An 18,487-nucleotide genomic window follows, 5' to 3' on the forward strand; every position below is an offset into this window, starting at 1 on the left:
TCTGTCTGTGTGCATGTCTGTGCGTGTCTGTGCATGTCTGTGCATGTGTCTCCCTTGATAGACTTTCTTCAACGTCGTCATCGCTTGCTTTGCTCTGGGTCACGCTGCTCCCAGCATGCAGGCTAATGCCGAAGCACGTGGTGCTGCAGTTGCTGTCTACAACATCATTGACAGTGTAAGAGATCATGCCCACCTGTGCAGTGTTTCAATTGCTATGTGACATGCCGGTACTCTACTAGATTGCATTTACTGAGTTTTAAGGGTTTTTTTACCAATAGTGGTACAAAGTTGTAGAGTTTTAGAAGTTGCTTGCCTTGTTCTATTTGTGAACCCGCTCTCTGACAGTTGTGTGGTATAATTTGCACTATTGTACATTCATTGGAAACTGGCACCCTAACCTTTTAATTTACATATTTTCCCATATTTGTCAATCTTTTACACAAAACGAAAAAAAAGTTTCGTTTATGGGTGAGTGGGGCGAGGAGAGTTTCCTTATGAAAAATATTGATAGCTGAAACATCAATCCATTCTAGCTGTCACATCATTATGTTTTTCGTTCAGGGGGGGGGGGGGGGGGGGGTGGGGATGGGGAGGGAACTAAACTTGTTTCTCGGGTATTGAGCCAATAATAAAAGTAGAAAGGAAAAGGACATAATTATGGAAACGAGTTAAGAGTAACTCTCCACCACTGTAACTATTATACAGTCAGAAAGTGCAACAACTAGGCACAAAACTGACAGAGTACTGAGACATTCGACGTCCTGACACCTAGCTTCAACACATCTCCGTAGCGCTAACCGACAGCCTTCCAACTTGGAAGGTTCAAGGTTATGGAAAGACCAAAGAGGGGAAGGCAAGCGAAACGAAAACGAGCACAAGCTACAGTCTCAACGGAACAAAGAATGTCGATTGTCACTGGACGATGACGAGACCAGTAGGCGATTTGACAAAGCGGTCTAACTACAATTCGAAGCAGCAAAGCAGCACACCACCCAACTTGGGTGGGTCAAAAATATCAAAGATAAGTTAAGAAGGGGGAAGCTTTGCGAGAACGAATTGTACAAGCCGAAGTCTAAACTCCTACAGTACTCCTCATGCATGAAATTGTGATGGACTAGTTGACTACAAAACAAGTTGTTTCACACGACGTACGTTTCGCCGTATGGTTCGTGACGGCTCATCAGGTGTGCAATTTGAAACTCGGTTGAAGCTAGGTGTCAGGACGTCGAATGTCTCAGTACTCTGTCAGTTTTGTGCCTAGTTGTTGCACTTTCTGACTGTTTAACGCACTCTCCACATACAGGCATGCACCCGGCTCAGAACACATTGTTTTCTGGTTGGCATATCAGGGATATTGGGCGGAGCAGCTGGCGTGCATGAGAAAGACAGGTCGGCCTGCTCTGCGCAGGAGCTGTGACCCGGTGCACACATAGTGTGTGTGAGAGAGAGAGACAGACAGGTCGGCCTGCTCTGCGCAGGAGCTGTGACCCGGTGCACACATAGTGTGTGTGAGAGTGAGAGACAGACAGGTCGGCCTGCTCTGCGCAGGAGCTGTGACCTGGAGCACACAGAGTGTGTGTGAGAGAGAGAGACAGACAGGTCGGCCTGCTCTGCGCAGGAGCTGTGACCTGGAGCACACAGAGTGTGAACGAGAGACGGTCGGCCTGCCGTGGGCAGGAGCTGCGACCGGTAGTGATTGAAATGAGCCAGCTGCGGAGATAGACTGCCCTCACCCGATATAAGTATATTGACAAGAGTTGTACTGACACTGTTATTGAGGAAATTATGGTGACAGTGACGGAGAGATAGTGATCCCCAGTCGAATGGGGTTGGGAGGGAAGGGGAAAATTGACAACTGACGGACAAACCAGTGAACAGTCAAGTCGTCGGAAAGCAAATGTGACAAAGGAGTCTCTCTTTTCTCTTGCTCTCTCTCTAAAGCAAGATTTGGAAAAGCACGCGTGGGAGAGTGGCGCGCGCTGCGCATGCGCATGTATAGCAATGACATCATAATCAGATGCATGATCATCAGACTAAGTATGAGTGGTAGGTGTTCCACGTTCGTTAACAGGGCTTAGCGCACGCGCTAAACCACCATTAACGCACTCTCCACATACAGGCATGCACCCGGCTCAGAACACATTGTTTTCTGGTTGGCATATCAGGGATATTGGGCGGAGCAGCTGGCGTGCATGAGAAAGACAGGTCGGCCTGCTCTGCGCAGGAGCTGTGACCCGGTGCACACATAGTGTGTGTGAGAGAGAGAGACAGACAGGTCGGCCTGCTCTGCGCAGGAGCTGTGACCCGGTGCACACATAGTGTGTGTGAGAGTGAGAGACAGACAGGTCGGCCTGCTCTGCGCAGGAGCTGTGACCTGGAGCACACAGAGTGTGTGTGAGAGAGAGAGACAGACAGGTCGGCCTGCTCTGCGCAGGAGCTGTGACCTGGAGCACACAGAGTGTGAACGAGAGACGGTCGGCCTGCCGTGGGCAGGAGCTGCGACCGGTAGTGATTGAAATGAGCCAGCTGCGGAGATAGACTGCCCGTTCCCAATATCCCCAATATGGCATGAGAGTAATAATGAAATACGATTGGTGTATTGTGCTGTACTGACAGCAGCAATGTAAAGCTAAAGCTAAGCAGTTCAGGCGCAATGTGGTCACTAACCCGCAGCTACCATTGATGACTTTGAACTGCAGCTAATTGACGTGACACTCGCAGGGTGTCAGCTGTAGCAGCCCGGATGTAGCGGTGGACCGCATCACTGCGCCATCTACCCATGATGCGGATGATGTGTTCGGGGACACCTGCCATGGCCGCTGATGTTGCGGCGCCAATCCGGGTGACTGGCATATGCACTCGGGTCCGTGACCCCACAGAGTGGCAGCAGGTTGCGCAGTTCAGAGGACACTGCATTTCTTGTAAGCGGCTGGCCATTAGCGTAAGTGAACAGATGGTCGCCGCCGGGGCGAAACGCCAGGTAGTTTGCCATGGCCTGCACTGGGCAGATCAGTGCGTCTGTGCTGGCTCCAACCAATACTGTGTGGCCCGTGCTGTTGGAGTCCGTCTTAGATGAGCGCACGTTTACCGATAACGACCGCTGGTCAGTACTGATCGTCACATCACATCGCCTCAGGCCAGCAGTCAGTTCTCCACAACGGAAGAACCCATGAAACGCCAAGGGAAAAGCTGCCCTTAGCATGGCCTTGTCGTGAGGGTGCCGCATGCGTTGAACGGCAACATGCCGGCAGATTTCCCTGAGAAGTGGAGTGGTTATTGGCAGACGATGACGCTGTGTCGATGCCCCGCAGGACACTAGCGAGGAGAGTTGTTGGGCCCGACGGGTAAGCAAAGCCAAGTTCCACATGAAGGTTGCGGATTGCCGACATGTAGACACGGACAGATCGAGGCTGAAGAGTCCTGAACAACTTGGCAGCAAAATAGCACAAAGTAAAGTCGTCGCCTGGCAATGGGTTGCAGGCATGCACTTGGCAGAACTGGAAGTAGCGGGTCTCGGCGGTAGAATACGTCCGGCGGGAGGATGGTGCTATTGCCAGTGCTGCTAGCTGTAGCACGGAGTCTGTCAACGGGAGTTGGCAAGACTGGCTGATCTGGCTCGGCTGCTGCTCTCTCCTCTCAGCCACCGACCGTTGTAGAAGGCACCATAACCGTGAGTGCCGCTGGCATCAGTCTGTAGTTGCATGTCGGGGGCTGGCGTCCACTCATCCACCAGGAAGAATGACTTCCCATTCCATATGGTCAGGGCCTCTGCCCACCACAACAGGTCTGCCATTGCCAATGCCGAAATGCATAGCCATTGGTGCAATGGTGTTGATCGAGTTGCTCTGTCCAGGTCGTGCAGGCGTCTCAGGAATGTGCGACCAGCTGGTACAGCTCTGGACGCGAACGAGAGTTTGCCCAATACGGAGGCGAGGTCGCGTTTCTGAACCCGGCCGGATTGGACGAGGGCCGACACGGTGGTAGATAGCTTAGTCAGCTTGGAGGGTGGAAGGCGGATCTCCAGAGCCATTGTGTCCAGCTCTAAGCCCAAAAAGGTGAGAACGGTAGAGGGGCCATCAAGAAGGCATCAACCTTCTCAGGTGCAACTGGGACCTGTAAATATGCAAACAGGTCGAGCAGTAGTGACTTCTGGTGCTGGGCAAGAGGAGGACTGGGAGGCGATACATTCAGGAAGTCATCCAGATAATGAATGAGATGGGGAAGGCAGCATGTGTCTTCCAGAACCCAGTGAAGGGCAGATGCAAACTTGTCAAATATGTACGGAGCTGACCGAAAATACTTTCAAAATAGTAACGACCATCCCAAGAGATACCCAACAAGTGCCAGTCAGAGGGGGCAACAGGGCATAATCGGAAGGCGTTTCGATTCTTTCGAATGTCCACTTTGGTCAGGTAGCAACCACGGCCTAACTTCATGATATAGGAGATAGCCGAATCGACAGTGTCATACTCCTAGCTGAATGACTCCCGGGAAATACCATCATTGACACTGCAGCCAGTGGGGGAGGATAGGTCATGGATGAGGCGAAATTTGCCATTGGATTTTGGGATCAGGCCCAAACCCGAGGTTTGAAACAACTGATATGGCGGCTCAGCAAACGGACCAGCTGTTTCCCCAGCATCGCAACAAGACTGTAGATACAGGGTGACAAATTGTTTTTTGCAGAGACTAGACGGATGATTGACAGATTGAATGCATGATACCAGAGGAGTGGTGTGACCAACCGAGAAACCGTTAAACATGAAAGCACATACATAATCACGAAACAGGGCATCAGGGTGAGCAGCTAGCAGTGCAGTTAGCCGAGGCACGTTGACTGGAGTGACGACGTCACTGGGAAGACTGAGAGGCCGCTCGGGTGCAAGTCTTCTTTGGGTGTTTGCCGCGGCATGACAGACAGACATGGGCCCGTATGCAGGACGGGTATGTGCAGGCGCCGTTGTTGTAATTCCGGCAGATCTGGCGGCCATCGAGACGAGGAGCTGGGCTGGTGGCTGACTGGCTCCCGCCTGCGTGCTGCGCAAGAGGGAGCCCTCCACGAAAGGGGCAATGCAGGACTGGAGATGGGTGCACGAGAGAACAACGCGAGCAGATAGGGCGCCCGCGGGTCGTGAAGCAGGACTGCCAGAGGTTAGGGACCAGTTGATGCCAGGAATACAGGTACGGCATAGCAGCAAGACCAGCACGGAAACGACGGTCATAGGTCAGCCACGCGTCGGTCAGATAATTGTTGTTGGCCTCGATGATGGTGGCTTGGTACGCCAGCAAATCTGGGGCTTGGTCCGGCGACGCATCGACCAGGACTCTGGTGAACAAGGGGAAGGCCTCTAACCACGTCGCCAAGTCATGGACTCGGCGCTTGGAGGGCTGGGGAGTGGACGAGCTCTGCACCAGCTCAACGGACCTGCCGTTCACCAACGACAACTGCAGGACATCACTACTGCCGGACATGGCTTCAGGCAACAAGTCCCCAAATTCGACAAACTCACCTCGTGTGATACGTTCCCGTAGCCGTGGAGGGATGACCGGGAGTCCTGGAGAGCCGGCCGCGCAACCCAAGTCACAAGTGCATCGGGGAAGGCTGCCCCAGCGGCAGAGGAGCTGATGCTGGTGCTGGCGGCAATGGGCGAGGTGGTAGGAGCGACGACGTTGGATTCCAAGCGCTCCACGCGCTCCAGGAGGGGCTGGATAACACCAGTCAGGTCGCTCAGGGTGAAAGGAGCTGGTTGTGACGGCGCAGGAGAAGTCACCTGGTCCGCGTTGGCTGAAATGTGCCCATGAGCATGGATCACACGGGACCTCGCTCTCCGATGGTCTTGAGAATTCGCAGAATTCACAGCCCGCTGCGGATACGGGTAGGGAGCTGGGGGATCGTCGGCGTCAGTGCCAGCAGCGCTTGCACCCCGTGAGGTGCTCCGTGTTCTTGGCATGTCCGTTGAGGCAGGAAAATGGCAAAAATTGACAACTGACGGACAAACCAGTGAACAGTCAAGTCGTCGGAAAGCAAATGTGACAAAGGAGTCTCTCTTTTCTCTTGCTCTCTCTCTAAAGCAAGATTTGGAAAAGCACGCGTGGGAGAGTGGCGCGCGCTGCGCATGCGCATGTATAGCAATGACATCATAATCAGATGCATGATCATCAGACTAAGTATGAGTGGTAGGTGTTCCACGTTCGTTAACAGGGCTTAGCGCACGCGCTAAACCACCAATAATAGTTACAGTGGTGGAGAGTTACTCTTAACTCGTTTCCATAATTATGTCCTTTTCCTTTAAACTTGTTTCGTTTCGTGAAAATTATCGATAATCCCGGATGGTCCCTTAGGCTGCGTTCGTTTTTAGCTACCTGGTAGAGTAGCGTAGAGTCACTCTACCGATAGAGGTAGACCATGGTAGACGGTAGAGGTAATTGCACGAATGCTGTTCTACCGGATTTAGTAGTTTTTCACGATATGTACATGAAATGTTTTTCTCCTGTATGGAGTTGTGTACACCTCCTTGATTTTGTTGGAAATCCCGTAGCTCTATCAACTTCTACCGGCTTCTACCAACTTTTTCCTGGTAGAGCCGGTAGAGGAAAGTAGAATCTACGCTTTTGAGTAGAAAAAACGAACACCTCTACCGAAAGAAGTAGTTTCTACCAAAACCTGTAGATCAAAAACGAACACCCCCTTAGTACATGTAAATGAAATAAAATAGTTGTTTTCTTTACACAGATTCCTTTGGATAACCGGTGCAATTTATCCTATCAACTTTCCCGATGGAATTTCCCTTTAATACGAAAGTTAAATATTCAGCCAGGTTTGCTCACAAATTTGCGAACATCTGGTTTCCAGTGGGGTTTGCACCAAAATGTATGTGAAATCAGCCAGATGTAATTCTTTTAGACCCATTTTTAACTTTCGGTTTTGAATGAGTTTATGTTGAAAATTCACTGAAAATCAGCACAAACTCAGTTCAAAAGAAATTTGTTTTACGAATCTACATTGTACAGTGCAGTGTATACGCTTGCATTATGCAAATTCCGTTATGAACGAACACATAAGCCATCCATCTCTCTCTCTCTACCTCTACCTCTCTCTCTCTCTCTCTCTCTCTCTCTCTCTCTCTCTCTCTCTCTCTCTCTCTCTCTCTCTCTCTCTCTCTCTCTCTCTCTCTCTCTCTCTCTCTCTCTCTCTCTCTCTCTCTCTCTTTAAAGTGACCATTATATGGTGCAGATCTGTTCCCCAACAGCAAACCATGTCCGGACAACCTTCCCCAATAAAAAAAACCTTGCAGCCATTCCTTTCAAGCGGTGGTCAGCAAGGATAGTGTACGATTTCTGACAACATTTTGCACTCGTACTGCGTTTTCATTTGCTGAACATTATCGTCAAAAAGTACAGATTCAGACACACGCATTCATGAAGAAAAATGAGAACGTCCAGCTCCAATAATGTTCAGCAAATGAAAACACAAAGCCAGGGCAAAGGCAAAAATAATCTGAGTTTACAAGACTAGAAGAAGGAAAGTGAGATGGAGATGGAGAAATATGGAACAGAAGAAAATTGAGAAGAGAAGAAAACAGGGACGGAGAGCATAGCAATAATCAGAGACAGTATCATAAAAATGACCTTTCTAACTCACATGTACTACTAGTCCTGCACATGAATACGCATGAATACGCAATGCCATGCACACCAACACACACCAACATACAATGTAGACCCACATTCACATACACACCCCAACAAGCATACACACACACCACACACACGCACACACACATACACACACACACACACACACACACACACGTCAGCACACTCCAGTCTTATCCGTGCTCAACGAGTACCTCACCATCGTCACTGGATGAGTTGCTGGAGTCACCTTCACTGTCAAGCTGAATAATAATCTCGTCAATCATAGTGTCTTGGAGGCCATCTGCTATCCAGGCCTTGCCTACAACGGTCGCACTGGTCAACTGCGTTGCTCCGCTGCTCGGGGGTCACTTCTGCATACAAAGATAGCCTCTGCAACAAGCTCTTTCACATCTGCGATTTTGAAGGTCTCATTCCTTATGCCAACTTGCCCCTTAATCCAGGCCCAGATCAACTCAATTGGAGGCCATCTGCTATCCAGGCCTTGTCTACAAGCCGGTCACTTCTACGATATCCTCTGCAACAAGCGCTTTCACATCCGCGATTTTGAAGGTCTCGTTCCTTATTGGTAAGGCGGCAAGCTAACAACCTCAAAGCCAGTAGCTGCAGCCTTCATGTCACAGATATAAACGGGTTCCAGCTTATGCTGTTTGATGAGGGAGTACAACTCGGCTTTGAGCATATCTGGCTGCCAGGCGACTCCCTTCTGGGTCAGCCACTCCTGCATTTCTGCTTTCCTCGAGGCGCTTGTCGGACTCCTGGACTCGTCCGTCTTGACCGTATGGTAGGGGGCGTTGTTTATGACAATGATGGAGGTTGGGCAGTAGGCATTGGTCCCACCACTCTGTGAAATGCTTGGCATTCATCTCATCTTGGTAGTCTGCCGACTTGGTGCTACCGACAAACACCAGGTCACACTACGGTACAAAACCTCCCTTCCAGCCAGCGTTTAGAATGATGAGACGCTTGCCCTTGCCTGATGGTGCTTCGACAGGCTGAGGAGCATCAGGAGCACCACCCTCCTCAATGTACCAGCATCTGGGCTCATTGTAGTGAACATTAACCCACGTCTCATCAAGATAAATGACGGGCCTGCCACTGTCGCGCAGCTCACGGATTTGTCGGAGGGAACGATGTCTCCGGGCGACAATCTCCGGACGCTCCATCATCTTCTTGGTGCATCACCTGGTCATAACGAAAACCAATGGAGCGCAGAAGTTTCCAAAACGTCGTTGACGTCTTGACGTCTGAAAAAACCTTGTCCAGTGCGGGCAGTTCTCTCCTGACCCAGAACAAATGGACTCGGTGTTTCACAGCGCTGCGTGTGAGCTCATCCACGACAATCTCGTGTCAAATTCGAAATATTTCCAAAACGCCATGCGTCAGTATTTTTGAAATGGACTGTAGTATGACGTAAAAGGACGTACAAACTGCATGTTGTATACACTGAAGCCTTGCTTGGTAGTTTAACATGTTTTTCGATTTTGACAGCATGTTACAAGGCGAGGACGCGTAGTGCTCCTGACTACAACCGGGACTCTGCCAACCGGGTTATGGTTGTAGTCACGAGCACTACGCGTCCTCGCCTTGTAACATGCTGTCAAAATCGAAAAACATGTTAAACTGCATGTTGTAGCCATGGTTACTATATACGAGTACTGGTTCACTGTATCCTGAATTTTGTATTTTATTGTGGTGTGTGCACGTCCAGGTCCCGACCATCAACACCTCATCCGACCGCGGCCAGAAGCCAGAGACGCTGGAGGGCGACTTTCGCTTTGAGGACGTCCACTTCACGTACCCGTCGCGAAAAGACGTTAAGGTAAGCACTTTGCACTATGGAGGGTATCTAATGGTCACGTGACACGCCATGATTTAACCGTATTACCCCCGTAATGTCGCGTGTTAAAGCGGGGCTTATTCCTGCAGAAGCCGATGCCAGGGCTAGGCTTCTATTCGAACTGGGTACACTAAAATCAGGCTTACATGCTTGTGCCGACTGAGTGTCTTGAAATCAGTCTTGTATTCAAAACAGGCTTCTATAATTATAAGATACTTAATAGGCTGTAATACAAGACGCTACGGTATAGAAGACAAGCTGACTTCATCGTCCATATTTGGCAAGATTTAGTGGTGGCAGGCTGGTGGCGAAAACCTTGTACGGTCGGAAAAGTACTGTCACGTGACTAAACGAATACCCTCTATTGGTGTGGGTTAGGCGGAACCTCTCAGATGACCCAATGGGGCAAGTTGGCATATCCTGCAGATGGAGTCGTCCTGTTTGCAGAATGCATTACAACTGAACCGGGTTTTCAAAGTTCACTAGTCCGTTATTGGATGGGCAGAGCGTGCACAACCCTTCCGCCGTTTCTCTTGCTGTTGTTGTGTTTTCTGCAGATTCTGGACGGATTGAACATGGAGATCAAGAAAGGACAGACCACTGCTCTCGTCGGTCCCAGCGGCTGTGGCAAGAGCACATGCATTCAGCTTGTTCAGCGCTTCTACGATGTCGAGGACGGGAGTGTGAGTTGAGTTTGTTTCAGAGTCCACGCCCCCTCAAATTGCAATGTTTCTTTTCTGTCACATGTCTACGGCATGGTGTGCGACTGGTGATAAACTGCCTGTCCATGAACTGACGGACCAGATTCCTGTTGGCCAGCGGGTGTAATCGGCAATTGTATGTTTCATTGCTGAGTGTGTGTGTGTGTGTGTGTGTGTGTGTGTGTGTGTGTGTGTGTGTGTGTGTGTGTGCAAGTGAAGCTTATATCAGATCCACTCTGATTTAGCCACCCACACTAGTAGCAAGTGTTACTTTCACTGGGGCAGCGGTAGCTGCAGTTGGATCCCGGGGCGGATACCCTAATGTCGTCAATCCTTTTTCTGCACCTTGTCCTCACCCACTTACTGAGGTGTGGTGAGCCCATAGGTGGGATCATTTTCAAGTCCACCCAGAGTTTTGGGGATTTCAGGGGGTGTTGGTCGTTGGGCGGTTCAATAGCCAATTGAGTCATCTTTCCAAGATTCCTTTTGAGTCTCTCTCACCTCTCCCGTGGAGACCCATATGACCAGTTTGGCAGTAAGTAACAAGTGCATGTGTATGTGCGTGTGTGTGTGTGCTGGCTTTGGCTTGAAACTCTCTGCTGTGACCTTTTTTCTCTCACCTACAGGTGTCACTGGACGGTACTGATGTACGTGATCTCAATGTTCAATGGCTGCGCAGTCACATTGGAGTCGTCGGCCAGGAGCCCATTCTGTTCGCCACCACTATCGCCGAGAACATTGCCTACGGCAGCTTGACGGAGGTGACTCGTGATGACGTCATCGCTGCTTCCAAGCAAGCCAATGCCCACAACTTCATCTCTGCCCTGCCCGATGTACGTCGCATGCAGAACTTGGAGTCACGTTCGCCTTTGTTTTGTAATTGGACTGTTTTCCACTCTCGATTTGCTTCACGTGTGTGTTTGGGTGTACACTCATACCGATATCTCTCTTGTGCGTGCAGTCCGGGATCGGGCACGGCCCAGGACTTTGAAGTAGCCGAATCACCTACGTTTCAATGGGGTAGGGTCAGAGATCTGGCACGTGGCATGGCCATTTCCACGAGAAAAATGGCAAAGGAGTCGTGATATTTCCACTAAAACTCATCCTCTGGATGCGGGGTCAGACCGAAGTGCCGGGAACTCCGAGGTCCCCCGGCCCAGATAATAGAGATATGAGTGTATATGCATGAGGTTGTAGATTTACCTGGGTCGACACGGGGTCAGTCATGGGTCTTGCCTGCTCAGAGCGGTGGCTGAGTTTTCTCCTCCTCCATCTCTCCTGCAGGGCTATGAGACACTGGTCGGCGAGCGCGGAGCTCAGATGTCCGGCGGCCAGAAGCAGCGCATTGCCATCGCGCGCGCTCTGATCCGCAACCCCAAGATCCTACTGTTGGACGAGGCCACCAGCGCTCTGGACACGGAGAGTGAACGCATCGTACAGTCATCTCTTGAGGCGGTAAGCGACTTCAGGATAATCTCCACTGTAGTGAATGCATTACAAGAGAGAATGATTCACCGCGAGCTCATTGTAACAGGTATTCATTAGTTTGAGGCAGTTGCAAACGAGAGTATTATATTATTTTAGGTGTGAACACTGTTGGAATGTGACAGCTCCATCGACTCAAGTCCCCGTCGGCTTTGGATGTGGCAGTTCCTTACAATGCTGTGTTTGTGTGTGTGTGTGTGTGTGTGAGAGAGAGAGAGAGAGAGAGAGAGAGAGAGAGAGTGAGTGAGTGAGTGAGTGAGTGAGAGAGAGAGAGAGAAAAACAAAGAGAGAGAGAGAGAGAGAGCCTGCCACTATACACCGCTATAATGTGTACATGTTTTTTTTGTCTGTCGCAGGCTAGCAAGGGCCGCACGACCATCGTCATTGCTCATCGCCTGACGACCGTGCGTAACGCAGATCAGATCATTGCACTGAAGGACGGTGTGGTCGAGGAGGTCGGCAATCACAACCAACTGATGGAGAAGAAGGGATTGTACCACGCACTAGTCAGCATGCAGGTAAGGCAGAGAGAGAGAGAGAAGAGAGAGAGAGAGAGAGAGAGAGAGAGAGAGAGAGAGAGAGAGAGAGAGAGAGAGAGAGAGAGAGAGAGAGAGAGAGAGGAGGCAGATACAGGCAGACAGTGTTCAGTGAGCTCATTCAGCTGTCTGCTCTTCTTGTGCTTTCTGTTCAATTTCTCAGGGTGCTGTTGGTGGCGGTGAAGAGGAATCTGTCAAGCAAGGTTGGTATTTTTCTCGCCACATTCTAATGCAGCCTGAGTGTTGCTGGTGCTGCTTGTGCATGGCGGGTATGTGCGCTGGCATTTGTGTGTGTTGTGCGGTTGCCTGTCTTAATTCAGATTGGCACAATATTGGCACTGCTGTAGTTGGCTTCTCTGCCACTGCTGGTCCATTCATCCAAAACTGGTATCCTAACATGTTGGTTCCCTGTACATAACTATGTACAAGGTCCCAACATGTTAGGATTATGGTTGTAGATACGGTGAAAGCACCTGTACACCCTGCCTTGTGTCACCCGTGCAATTCTTCCTTGCCACGTTTGAGTCTGGAAAATCAACGGTCATTATACTAGTACAAATTTAGAATTCTTGCAGGTTTGCCGAGTGGAAGGTGCGACGTGCTCCTCGTGTGCTCCGGATGGCAGTCGTGAGTCAGTCAAGTGTCAAGTTCGGCAAGAAGCGTGTGCTCCTCGTTGGACCAATCAGCTTCATCATTACACTGGCAGCTAGAAAATCGACCAGGTTTTACAAGTTTTTGGAACTGTACAATAATGAACTTTGTTTGATTTGTCCTTCGCAGATGAAGCCCAGTCGAAAGAAAAGGTTACCAAGAAGACATCTGATAGCGCGGGCAAGGTGAGCAGCCACATCCATGTTGCCTCAGTTGTAGCAGCCAGCTCTATTGCTGTGCTTTTATGTGCAGTGTCTGTACATGTACTGGCATTTGTGTGTGTGTGTGCGTGTTCGTGTGTGTGTGTGTGTTCGTGTGTGTGTTCGTGCTGGCGAGGATGGGGGGGGGGGGGTGATGATATGCAGTCGCTATACAGTAAGATCGGGCGCCGAAGAACGCAGGGGTTCGAGCGCAGCCTAGGAAAGTTCTTAAATTTTTGATTCTAGCCAGACCGTTCTTATTCACACGCGCGCGGCGAGTCGAGTGACGTCATGACGTTTGTCATGTATACATGTACATGTAGTGCAATGTAGTACACTGTACTTCTAAACTAGTGGGTGTCGTAAATGGGAATGACTGTACATGTAGCAGTTACTGTTTACACGTGTACATGACATGTACTCACCTCCCATACATGTACAATGTAGATCTACGTACAATGTAGATCTACGAACTTAGAAGTTGCGACTTCGGCGGTAATAGTCTTGAAGTTGATTGTTCCAACTAGGAACACACGCTTCTTGCCGAACTTGACACTTGACTGACTCACGACTGCCATCCGGAGCACACGAGGAGCACGTCGCACCTTCCACTCGGCAAACCTGCAAGAAAGCACCACTCCCTGCTCAATACACGGTGTTTCGGGGAATTCACCCCTCATCAGTTGAGCTTGAGTAGGCTGAGGAAGATTGTGCCTGAAAAGCACCACTTATATACTGCTCTCCAGGCCAACCCATCACCAGGGATACAAACTTACAGAGACAGCGTTGCGACTAGCTATACTGGCTCTCAACGTCTGTTTATCACAACTCCATGAGCGACTCTGACTCACGCTGCTACCTGGAGCTTCACAAGGTGTTTGTCGCGCTGGAAACAAAGCGTCTCTGTAAGTTTGTATCCCTGGTGATGGTTTGGCCTGGAGAGCAGTATATAAGTGGTGCTTTTCAGGCACAATCTTCCTCAGCCTACTCAAGCTCAACTGATGAGGGGTGAATTCCCCGAAACACCGTGTATTGAGCAGGGAGTGGTGCTTTCTTGCAGGTTTGCCGAGTGGAAGGTGCGACGTGCTCCTCGTGTGTTCCGGATGGCAGTCGTGAGTCAGTCAAGTGTCAATTTCGGCAAGAAGCGTGTGTTCCTAGTTGGAACAATCAACTTCAAGAATGTAGATCTAGTGTTCTTAAATCTGATAATTCTAGCCTGGACTGTTCTTAAATTTTGAAGGTTTTCCAGCCTGGGTGTTCTTCGGCGAGGTGTTCTTCGGCGCCCGATCTTACTGTTCCTCAATTCACTCGCGTGGAGGTACCAGTATGGGCAGCTGCATTGGTCCTTCTCTACTAAGGCTTAAAGCCTTCGTGTTCTTGCAATTTTTGCCTTCATGGCTGAGAAGCCAGATGCTTTTTCAACTCTGCATTCGCACGCTATGGCCCAGAGTGTTTCGTGACTGTCTAACTTTGCTGCCTCGTGTCGTGTACTGTCTTCTTCGCTCTGTGCGTGCAAGCAGAGGAAGAAGTCGGTTTCCAATGTCAGTGGTAAGGACGAGGAAAAAGATGAGGAAGAAGAAGATCTTCCACCAGTTGACACCAAGCGCATTCTGATGTACAACAAGCCGGAGTTCCCGACGATGGCCCTGGGCGCCTTCTCCGCTCTCGGCTTCGGCACCGTATTCCCGCTGTTCGGTATCATCTTTGCCGAGGTCCTGAGTGTAAGTCGCCGACTGCTCTTGTTTGCTACCGGCCACACCCCCGTACTGTGTGGGAGCATGACTCTAATCTTGCATGTGAATTCTAGTGTTTTCTCTAATCTTGCATTTGAATTCTAGTGTTTTCTCTAATCTTGCATGTGAATTCCAGTGTTTTCTCTACTCTTGCATGTGAATTCTAGTGTTTTCTTTGATCTCGCATGTGAATTCTAGTGTTTTCTCTGATCTCGCATGTGAATTCTAGTGTTTCCATGTCGCACACACACGCACACACACAGTTCGTTTCTAAATTGTTAGCGAGGTTTAAGAGTTGCTGCTGTATATAGGAAAACAACGCATAACGACATAAAACAGCAACCGCAAACCTGTAAACTGCAGTTGTACACTCCTGGCGCTGTGTGCTTTTGTTCATGTCTTATGTGAGTTGATGCGTTGGTCGCTACACATCAAACTGGGAGTCTTAGCCGAAAAGTGGCTGGCATATCTTGACGACGATACTCACGCGTGTGCGTGCGTATGTCACTGTGTGTGTGTGTGTGTGTGTGTGTGTGTGTGTGTGTGTGTGTGTGTCACTGTGTGCGTGGTTTCACGTGCACATGTTCGCAGGTGTTCACGCTTCTAAGTAATCCCGCGAACAAAGACGAGTACTTCCGCCGTGCCGGCCTGTGGGCCGGAATGTTCTGCGTCCTTGGCTTGGGCTCTTTCATAGTGTTGCTCTGTCAGGTAAGCACCAGTGTATTTTTCATTCTATGGTACTGCAGCAATGAAATCAACACATGCTACATGCTGTAAACCCTTGGGGAACGTACGCAAGCGTGGCTGCGCATCTTGTTTCACCTGCATGCCGCTGATAAGCATGCAGCGGTCGTGAATAGATTTTCGCTTTCCCCTGGTTGCGCGCTGCCCTTCCAGCAGAATGCTGTTGCTGGCGTGTGAATCGCCTCTAAGGGGGCATATCGATTTTGTGCTTTTGGGGTCACAACACATCTCTCATTGGAGAAATGACATTAGTTGTAGGGGATGGAGAGGCTCATTGTTATTATACAGCAGATTGTATGGAGTTGTGGACACCGTGATGGATTGATCGCTGTGATAATGGATTTAATGAATGAATTGGTCACTGTTTTCCTGCATGTGTATGTGTGCGCGTGTGTTCTGGGTCGCAGTTCTACTTCTTTGGCCGATCCGGTGCTGCTCTGACGAAGCGCATGCGTAGCGTTGCGTTCCGCGCCATCCTCAGACAGGTCAGTTTCTTTCTCTGTGTGTGTGTGCGTGCGCGCGTGTGTGTGTGTTGGGGGGGGGGGGGGTCTCTTTGGCTATGGATGTTGCACGCAGGAATGGGGCTGGGGAGCCAGCAGGCAACACAAGGCATGAAGCAGTTCCTGCTGATCTCCTCGTGGATGCCTACCTCTTACCCTGGGAACTCAAGATTCTCTGTTTGTTTTTGTCTTGCAGAACGTTGCCTTCTTTGACGAGAAGTCGAACAGCACAGGAGCCTTGACCACCCGTTTGGCCGCCGATGCTGCTCTTATCCAGGGTGTAAGTTTAGTGGACTATTTTTTCAGTTGCCCTCTTTGTTTTGGTATCTGGCCATACATGTCTTTGTCTGTGTGTGTGTGTGGGGGGGGGGGGGGGGGGGGTCAAACTTTCCTGTGGTATGCACTCTTTTAGCTGCATTTCGCCAGGTGGATTGGAATTATGGTGCAAATTTTTAGTGTCAGCGCTTACGATCATGTGTTTGATTCACTTTAGCTCCTCGTCTGTCGCTGACACACACATGTGTGTGTGTGTGCGTGCGTCTGTCTGTGTGCATATGAATACCCGTCCTCTTTGCACAGGCAACGGGACAGAAAATCGGAAACATCTTCCAGCTCATCTCCACACTGGTTACGGCGCTGGCGATTAGCTTCTCCGCTTCCTGGCACATGACTCTGCTGATCATGGCAGTCATCCCGCTGGTTGCCGCCGCAGGTGCAGCCAACACCAAGGCACTGGCCGGACACGGCTCGACGAACAAGGTCGAGTACTTGGAGGCAGGAAAGGTGCGTTTAGCCGTGTGTGTGTGTGTGTGTGTGTGTGTGTGTGTGTGTGTGTGTTCATGTAGGTGTTGGCATCGCACCAGAGTACTGACTCACTTGTGAGGACTGCATTCGACACTGAGGATATTTGGGCGAAGTGGTGGCCCGCCGATGCGAATGTATTTGCTTGATGCGTTCCTAAACACGTCACTGGTGATGCGGCCGCGAATCCCCCTAACTTTGCTCTACTTCACATGTAGATAGTGAAGTCTGTAGCCGCAACGTGTCCAGGCCGGCTGGAGAGCGCAGCTCTGTACATGGCCGAATGCTGCCGCTGCTTACCCTTCAAGTGGAACAATGTAACGTACCTCTAACGGCCGCAAGAACCTGTACTGCATAGCCGAGGTACTGTTGATCCGAGGTCATAGGCGAGGTACTGTTTATCCATAGTCTAATACCTGGCATTGCATAGAGCAGGGTCCTCAACAATACCGAAAGCAGTACTACCAACCCATGGGGGGGGGGGGGGGGCTTCATCTCCTGTGCAACTGGGCTGTTACGGGTCCCATCTCTTCAAGGTTTCTGGGCATTGAGTCTGAAATAATAATAGCATGCTTTCTCAACAAGTTTTCCCTGTCCTTATCTTTGCTGTTCGGTGTTGCTTGTCGTTGCAGACCGCCGTCGAGGTGATTGACAACGTTCGCACCGTTGTGTCGCTCGGTCTGGAGTCTCGCTCCGTCGAGCGCTACATGGCCATCCTGGAACCTGTGTACCGGTGAGAACACTAGCCCAGGACAACCTGTGTTCGCAACTGCTGCTGCCATGAGAAACCACCTGTCACTAGTTCCAGTCGTAGGTCTAAGTTGTGTGTACAGTCAGACCTCGCATAACCGCACACAATCGTTCTCCACAAAATATCCGGATAGACGAGGGAACCGGATAATCAAACACACATACTGTATGTATGCATGGCATATGCTGTAAATCGGTAACCAGCTATTTTCTTCCAGATGGCGAGGGATCCGGATAAAAGAGGAGCGGAAAAGCGAGGTCTGACTGTACATGTACTTGTTGTATGTACTGCAAGTCTATAAATTTCGGCCCATTCAAATTTCGGCCTCCCAGGGCTTAGTCCCATTTCGGCCGCATCAAATTTCCGGCCTGTACTGCTGCCGCCTGTATACACTGTCCCACTGAACCTTGCAAAACAAAATTTCGGCCGAGAATAGTCAAAAATAAATATGTGCCGAGTATTTGTAGACTTACAGTGGTGAACTGACGGTTGAGAACGGGTTTATTCACAACGCCAATAGCGTACAACCATGAAGTAAGAACCAAGTAGTGCCAATAAATTTGTTGGCAGGTCGATAGCCAGTCGGGTCATATTTTTCCACCCGCATGATCAGTTCATGGCAGTGAGCCAGTACAAGTGTGTGTTTGCGTGTGTGTGCGTGCATGTGTGTGTGTGCACGCGTGTGTGTCGCCGGTACTTGTCTCCTTCTTCAGCGGGCACAAGCGCGCCAGGCATTTCCAGGCGCTGGCCACCGGTATGAGCGAGGCCACGTTCTTCTTCGTCTACGCCATCTGCTTCGCGTTCGGCGCCTTCCTCATCGAGCAGGGACTGGCGACGTTCACCGATGTCTTCACGTAAGAATCAAGTGCAGTAGTAACCAATGAACATG

At 50.2% G+C, this 18,487-nt stretch overlaps 1 protein-coding gene across 1 annotated transcript in view; it reads left to right on the plus strand.

Annotated features, from left to right (window-relative positions):
* LOC135814375 (ATP-dependent translocase ABCB1-like) overlaps positions 1-18,487 on the plus strand; it is a 32,223-nt gene that overhangs the window by 9,205 nt on the left and 4,531 nt on the right. The window contains exons 8-22 of the mRNA XM_065327488.1: positions 62-175; positions 9,368-9,478; positions 10,054-10,179; positions 10,824-11,030; positions 11,482-11,652; positions 12,039-12,200; positions 12,382-12,421; positions 12,999-13,054; positions 14,590-14,790; positions 15,394-15,510; positions 15,954-16,031; positions 16,243-16,326; positions 16,626-16,829; positions 17,480-17,580; positions 18,312-18,452. Coding sequence (XP_065183560.1) covers positions 62-175; positions 9,368-9,478; positions 10,054-10,179; positions 10,824-11,030; positions 11,482-11,652; positions 12,039-12,200; positions 12,382-12,421; positions 12,999-13,054; positions 14,590-14,790; positions 15,394-15,510; positions 15,954-16,031; positions 16,243-16,326; positions 16,626-16,829; positions 17,480-17,580; positions 18,312-18,452 — 1,913 coding nt within the window. The remainder of the gene's footprint in view (positions 1-61; positions 176-9,367; positions 9,479-10,053; positions 10,180-10,823; positions 11,031-11,481; positions 11,653-12,038; positions 12,201-12,381; positions 12,422-12,998; positions 13,055-14,589; positions 14,791-15,393; positions 15,511-15,953; positions 16,032-16,242; positions 16,327-16,625; positions 16,830-17,479; positions 17,581-18,311; positions 18,453-18,487) is intronic.

The sequence above is a fragment of the Sycon ciliatum genome, chromosome 1 (genome assembly GCF_964019385.1).
Source record: "Sycon ciliatum chromosome 1, ocSycCili1.1, whole genome shotgun sequence".
Classification (NCBI taxonomy): Eukaryota; Metazoa; Porifera; class Calcarea; order Leucosolenida; family Sycettidae; genus Sycon; species Sycon ciliatum.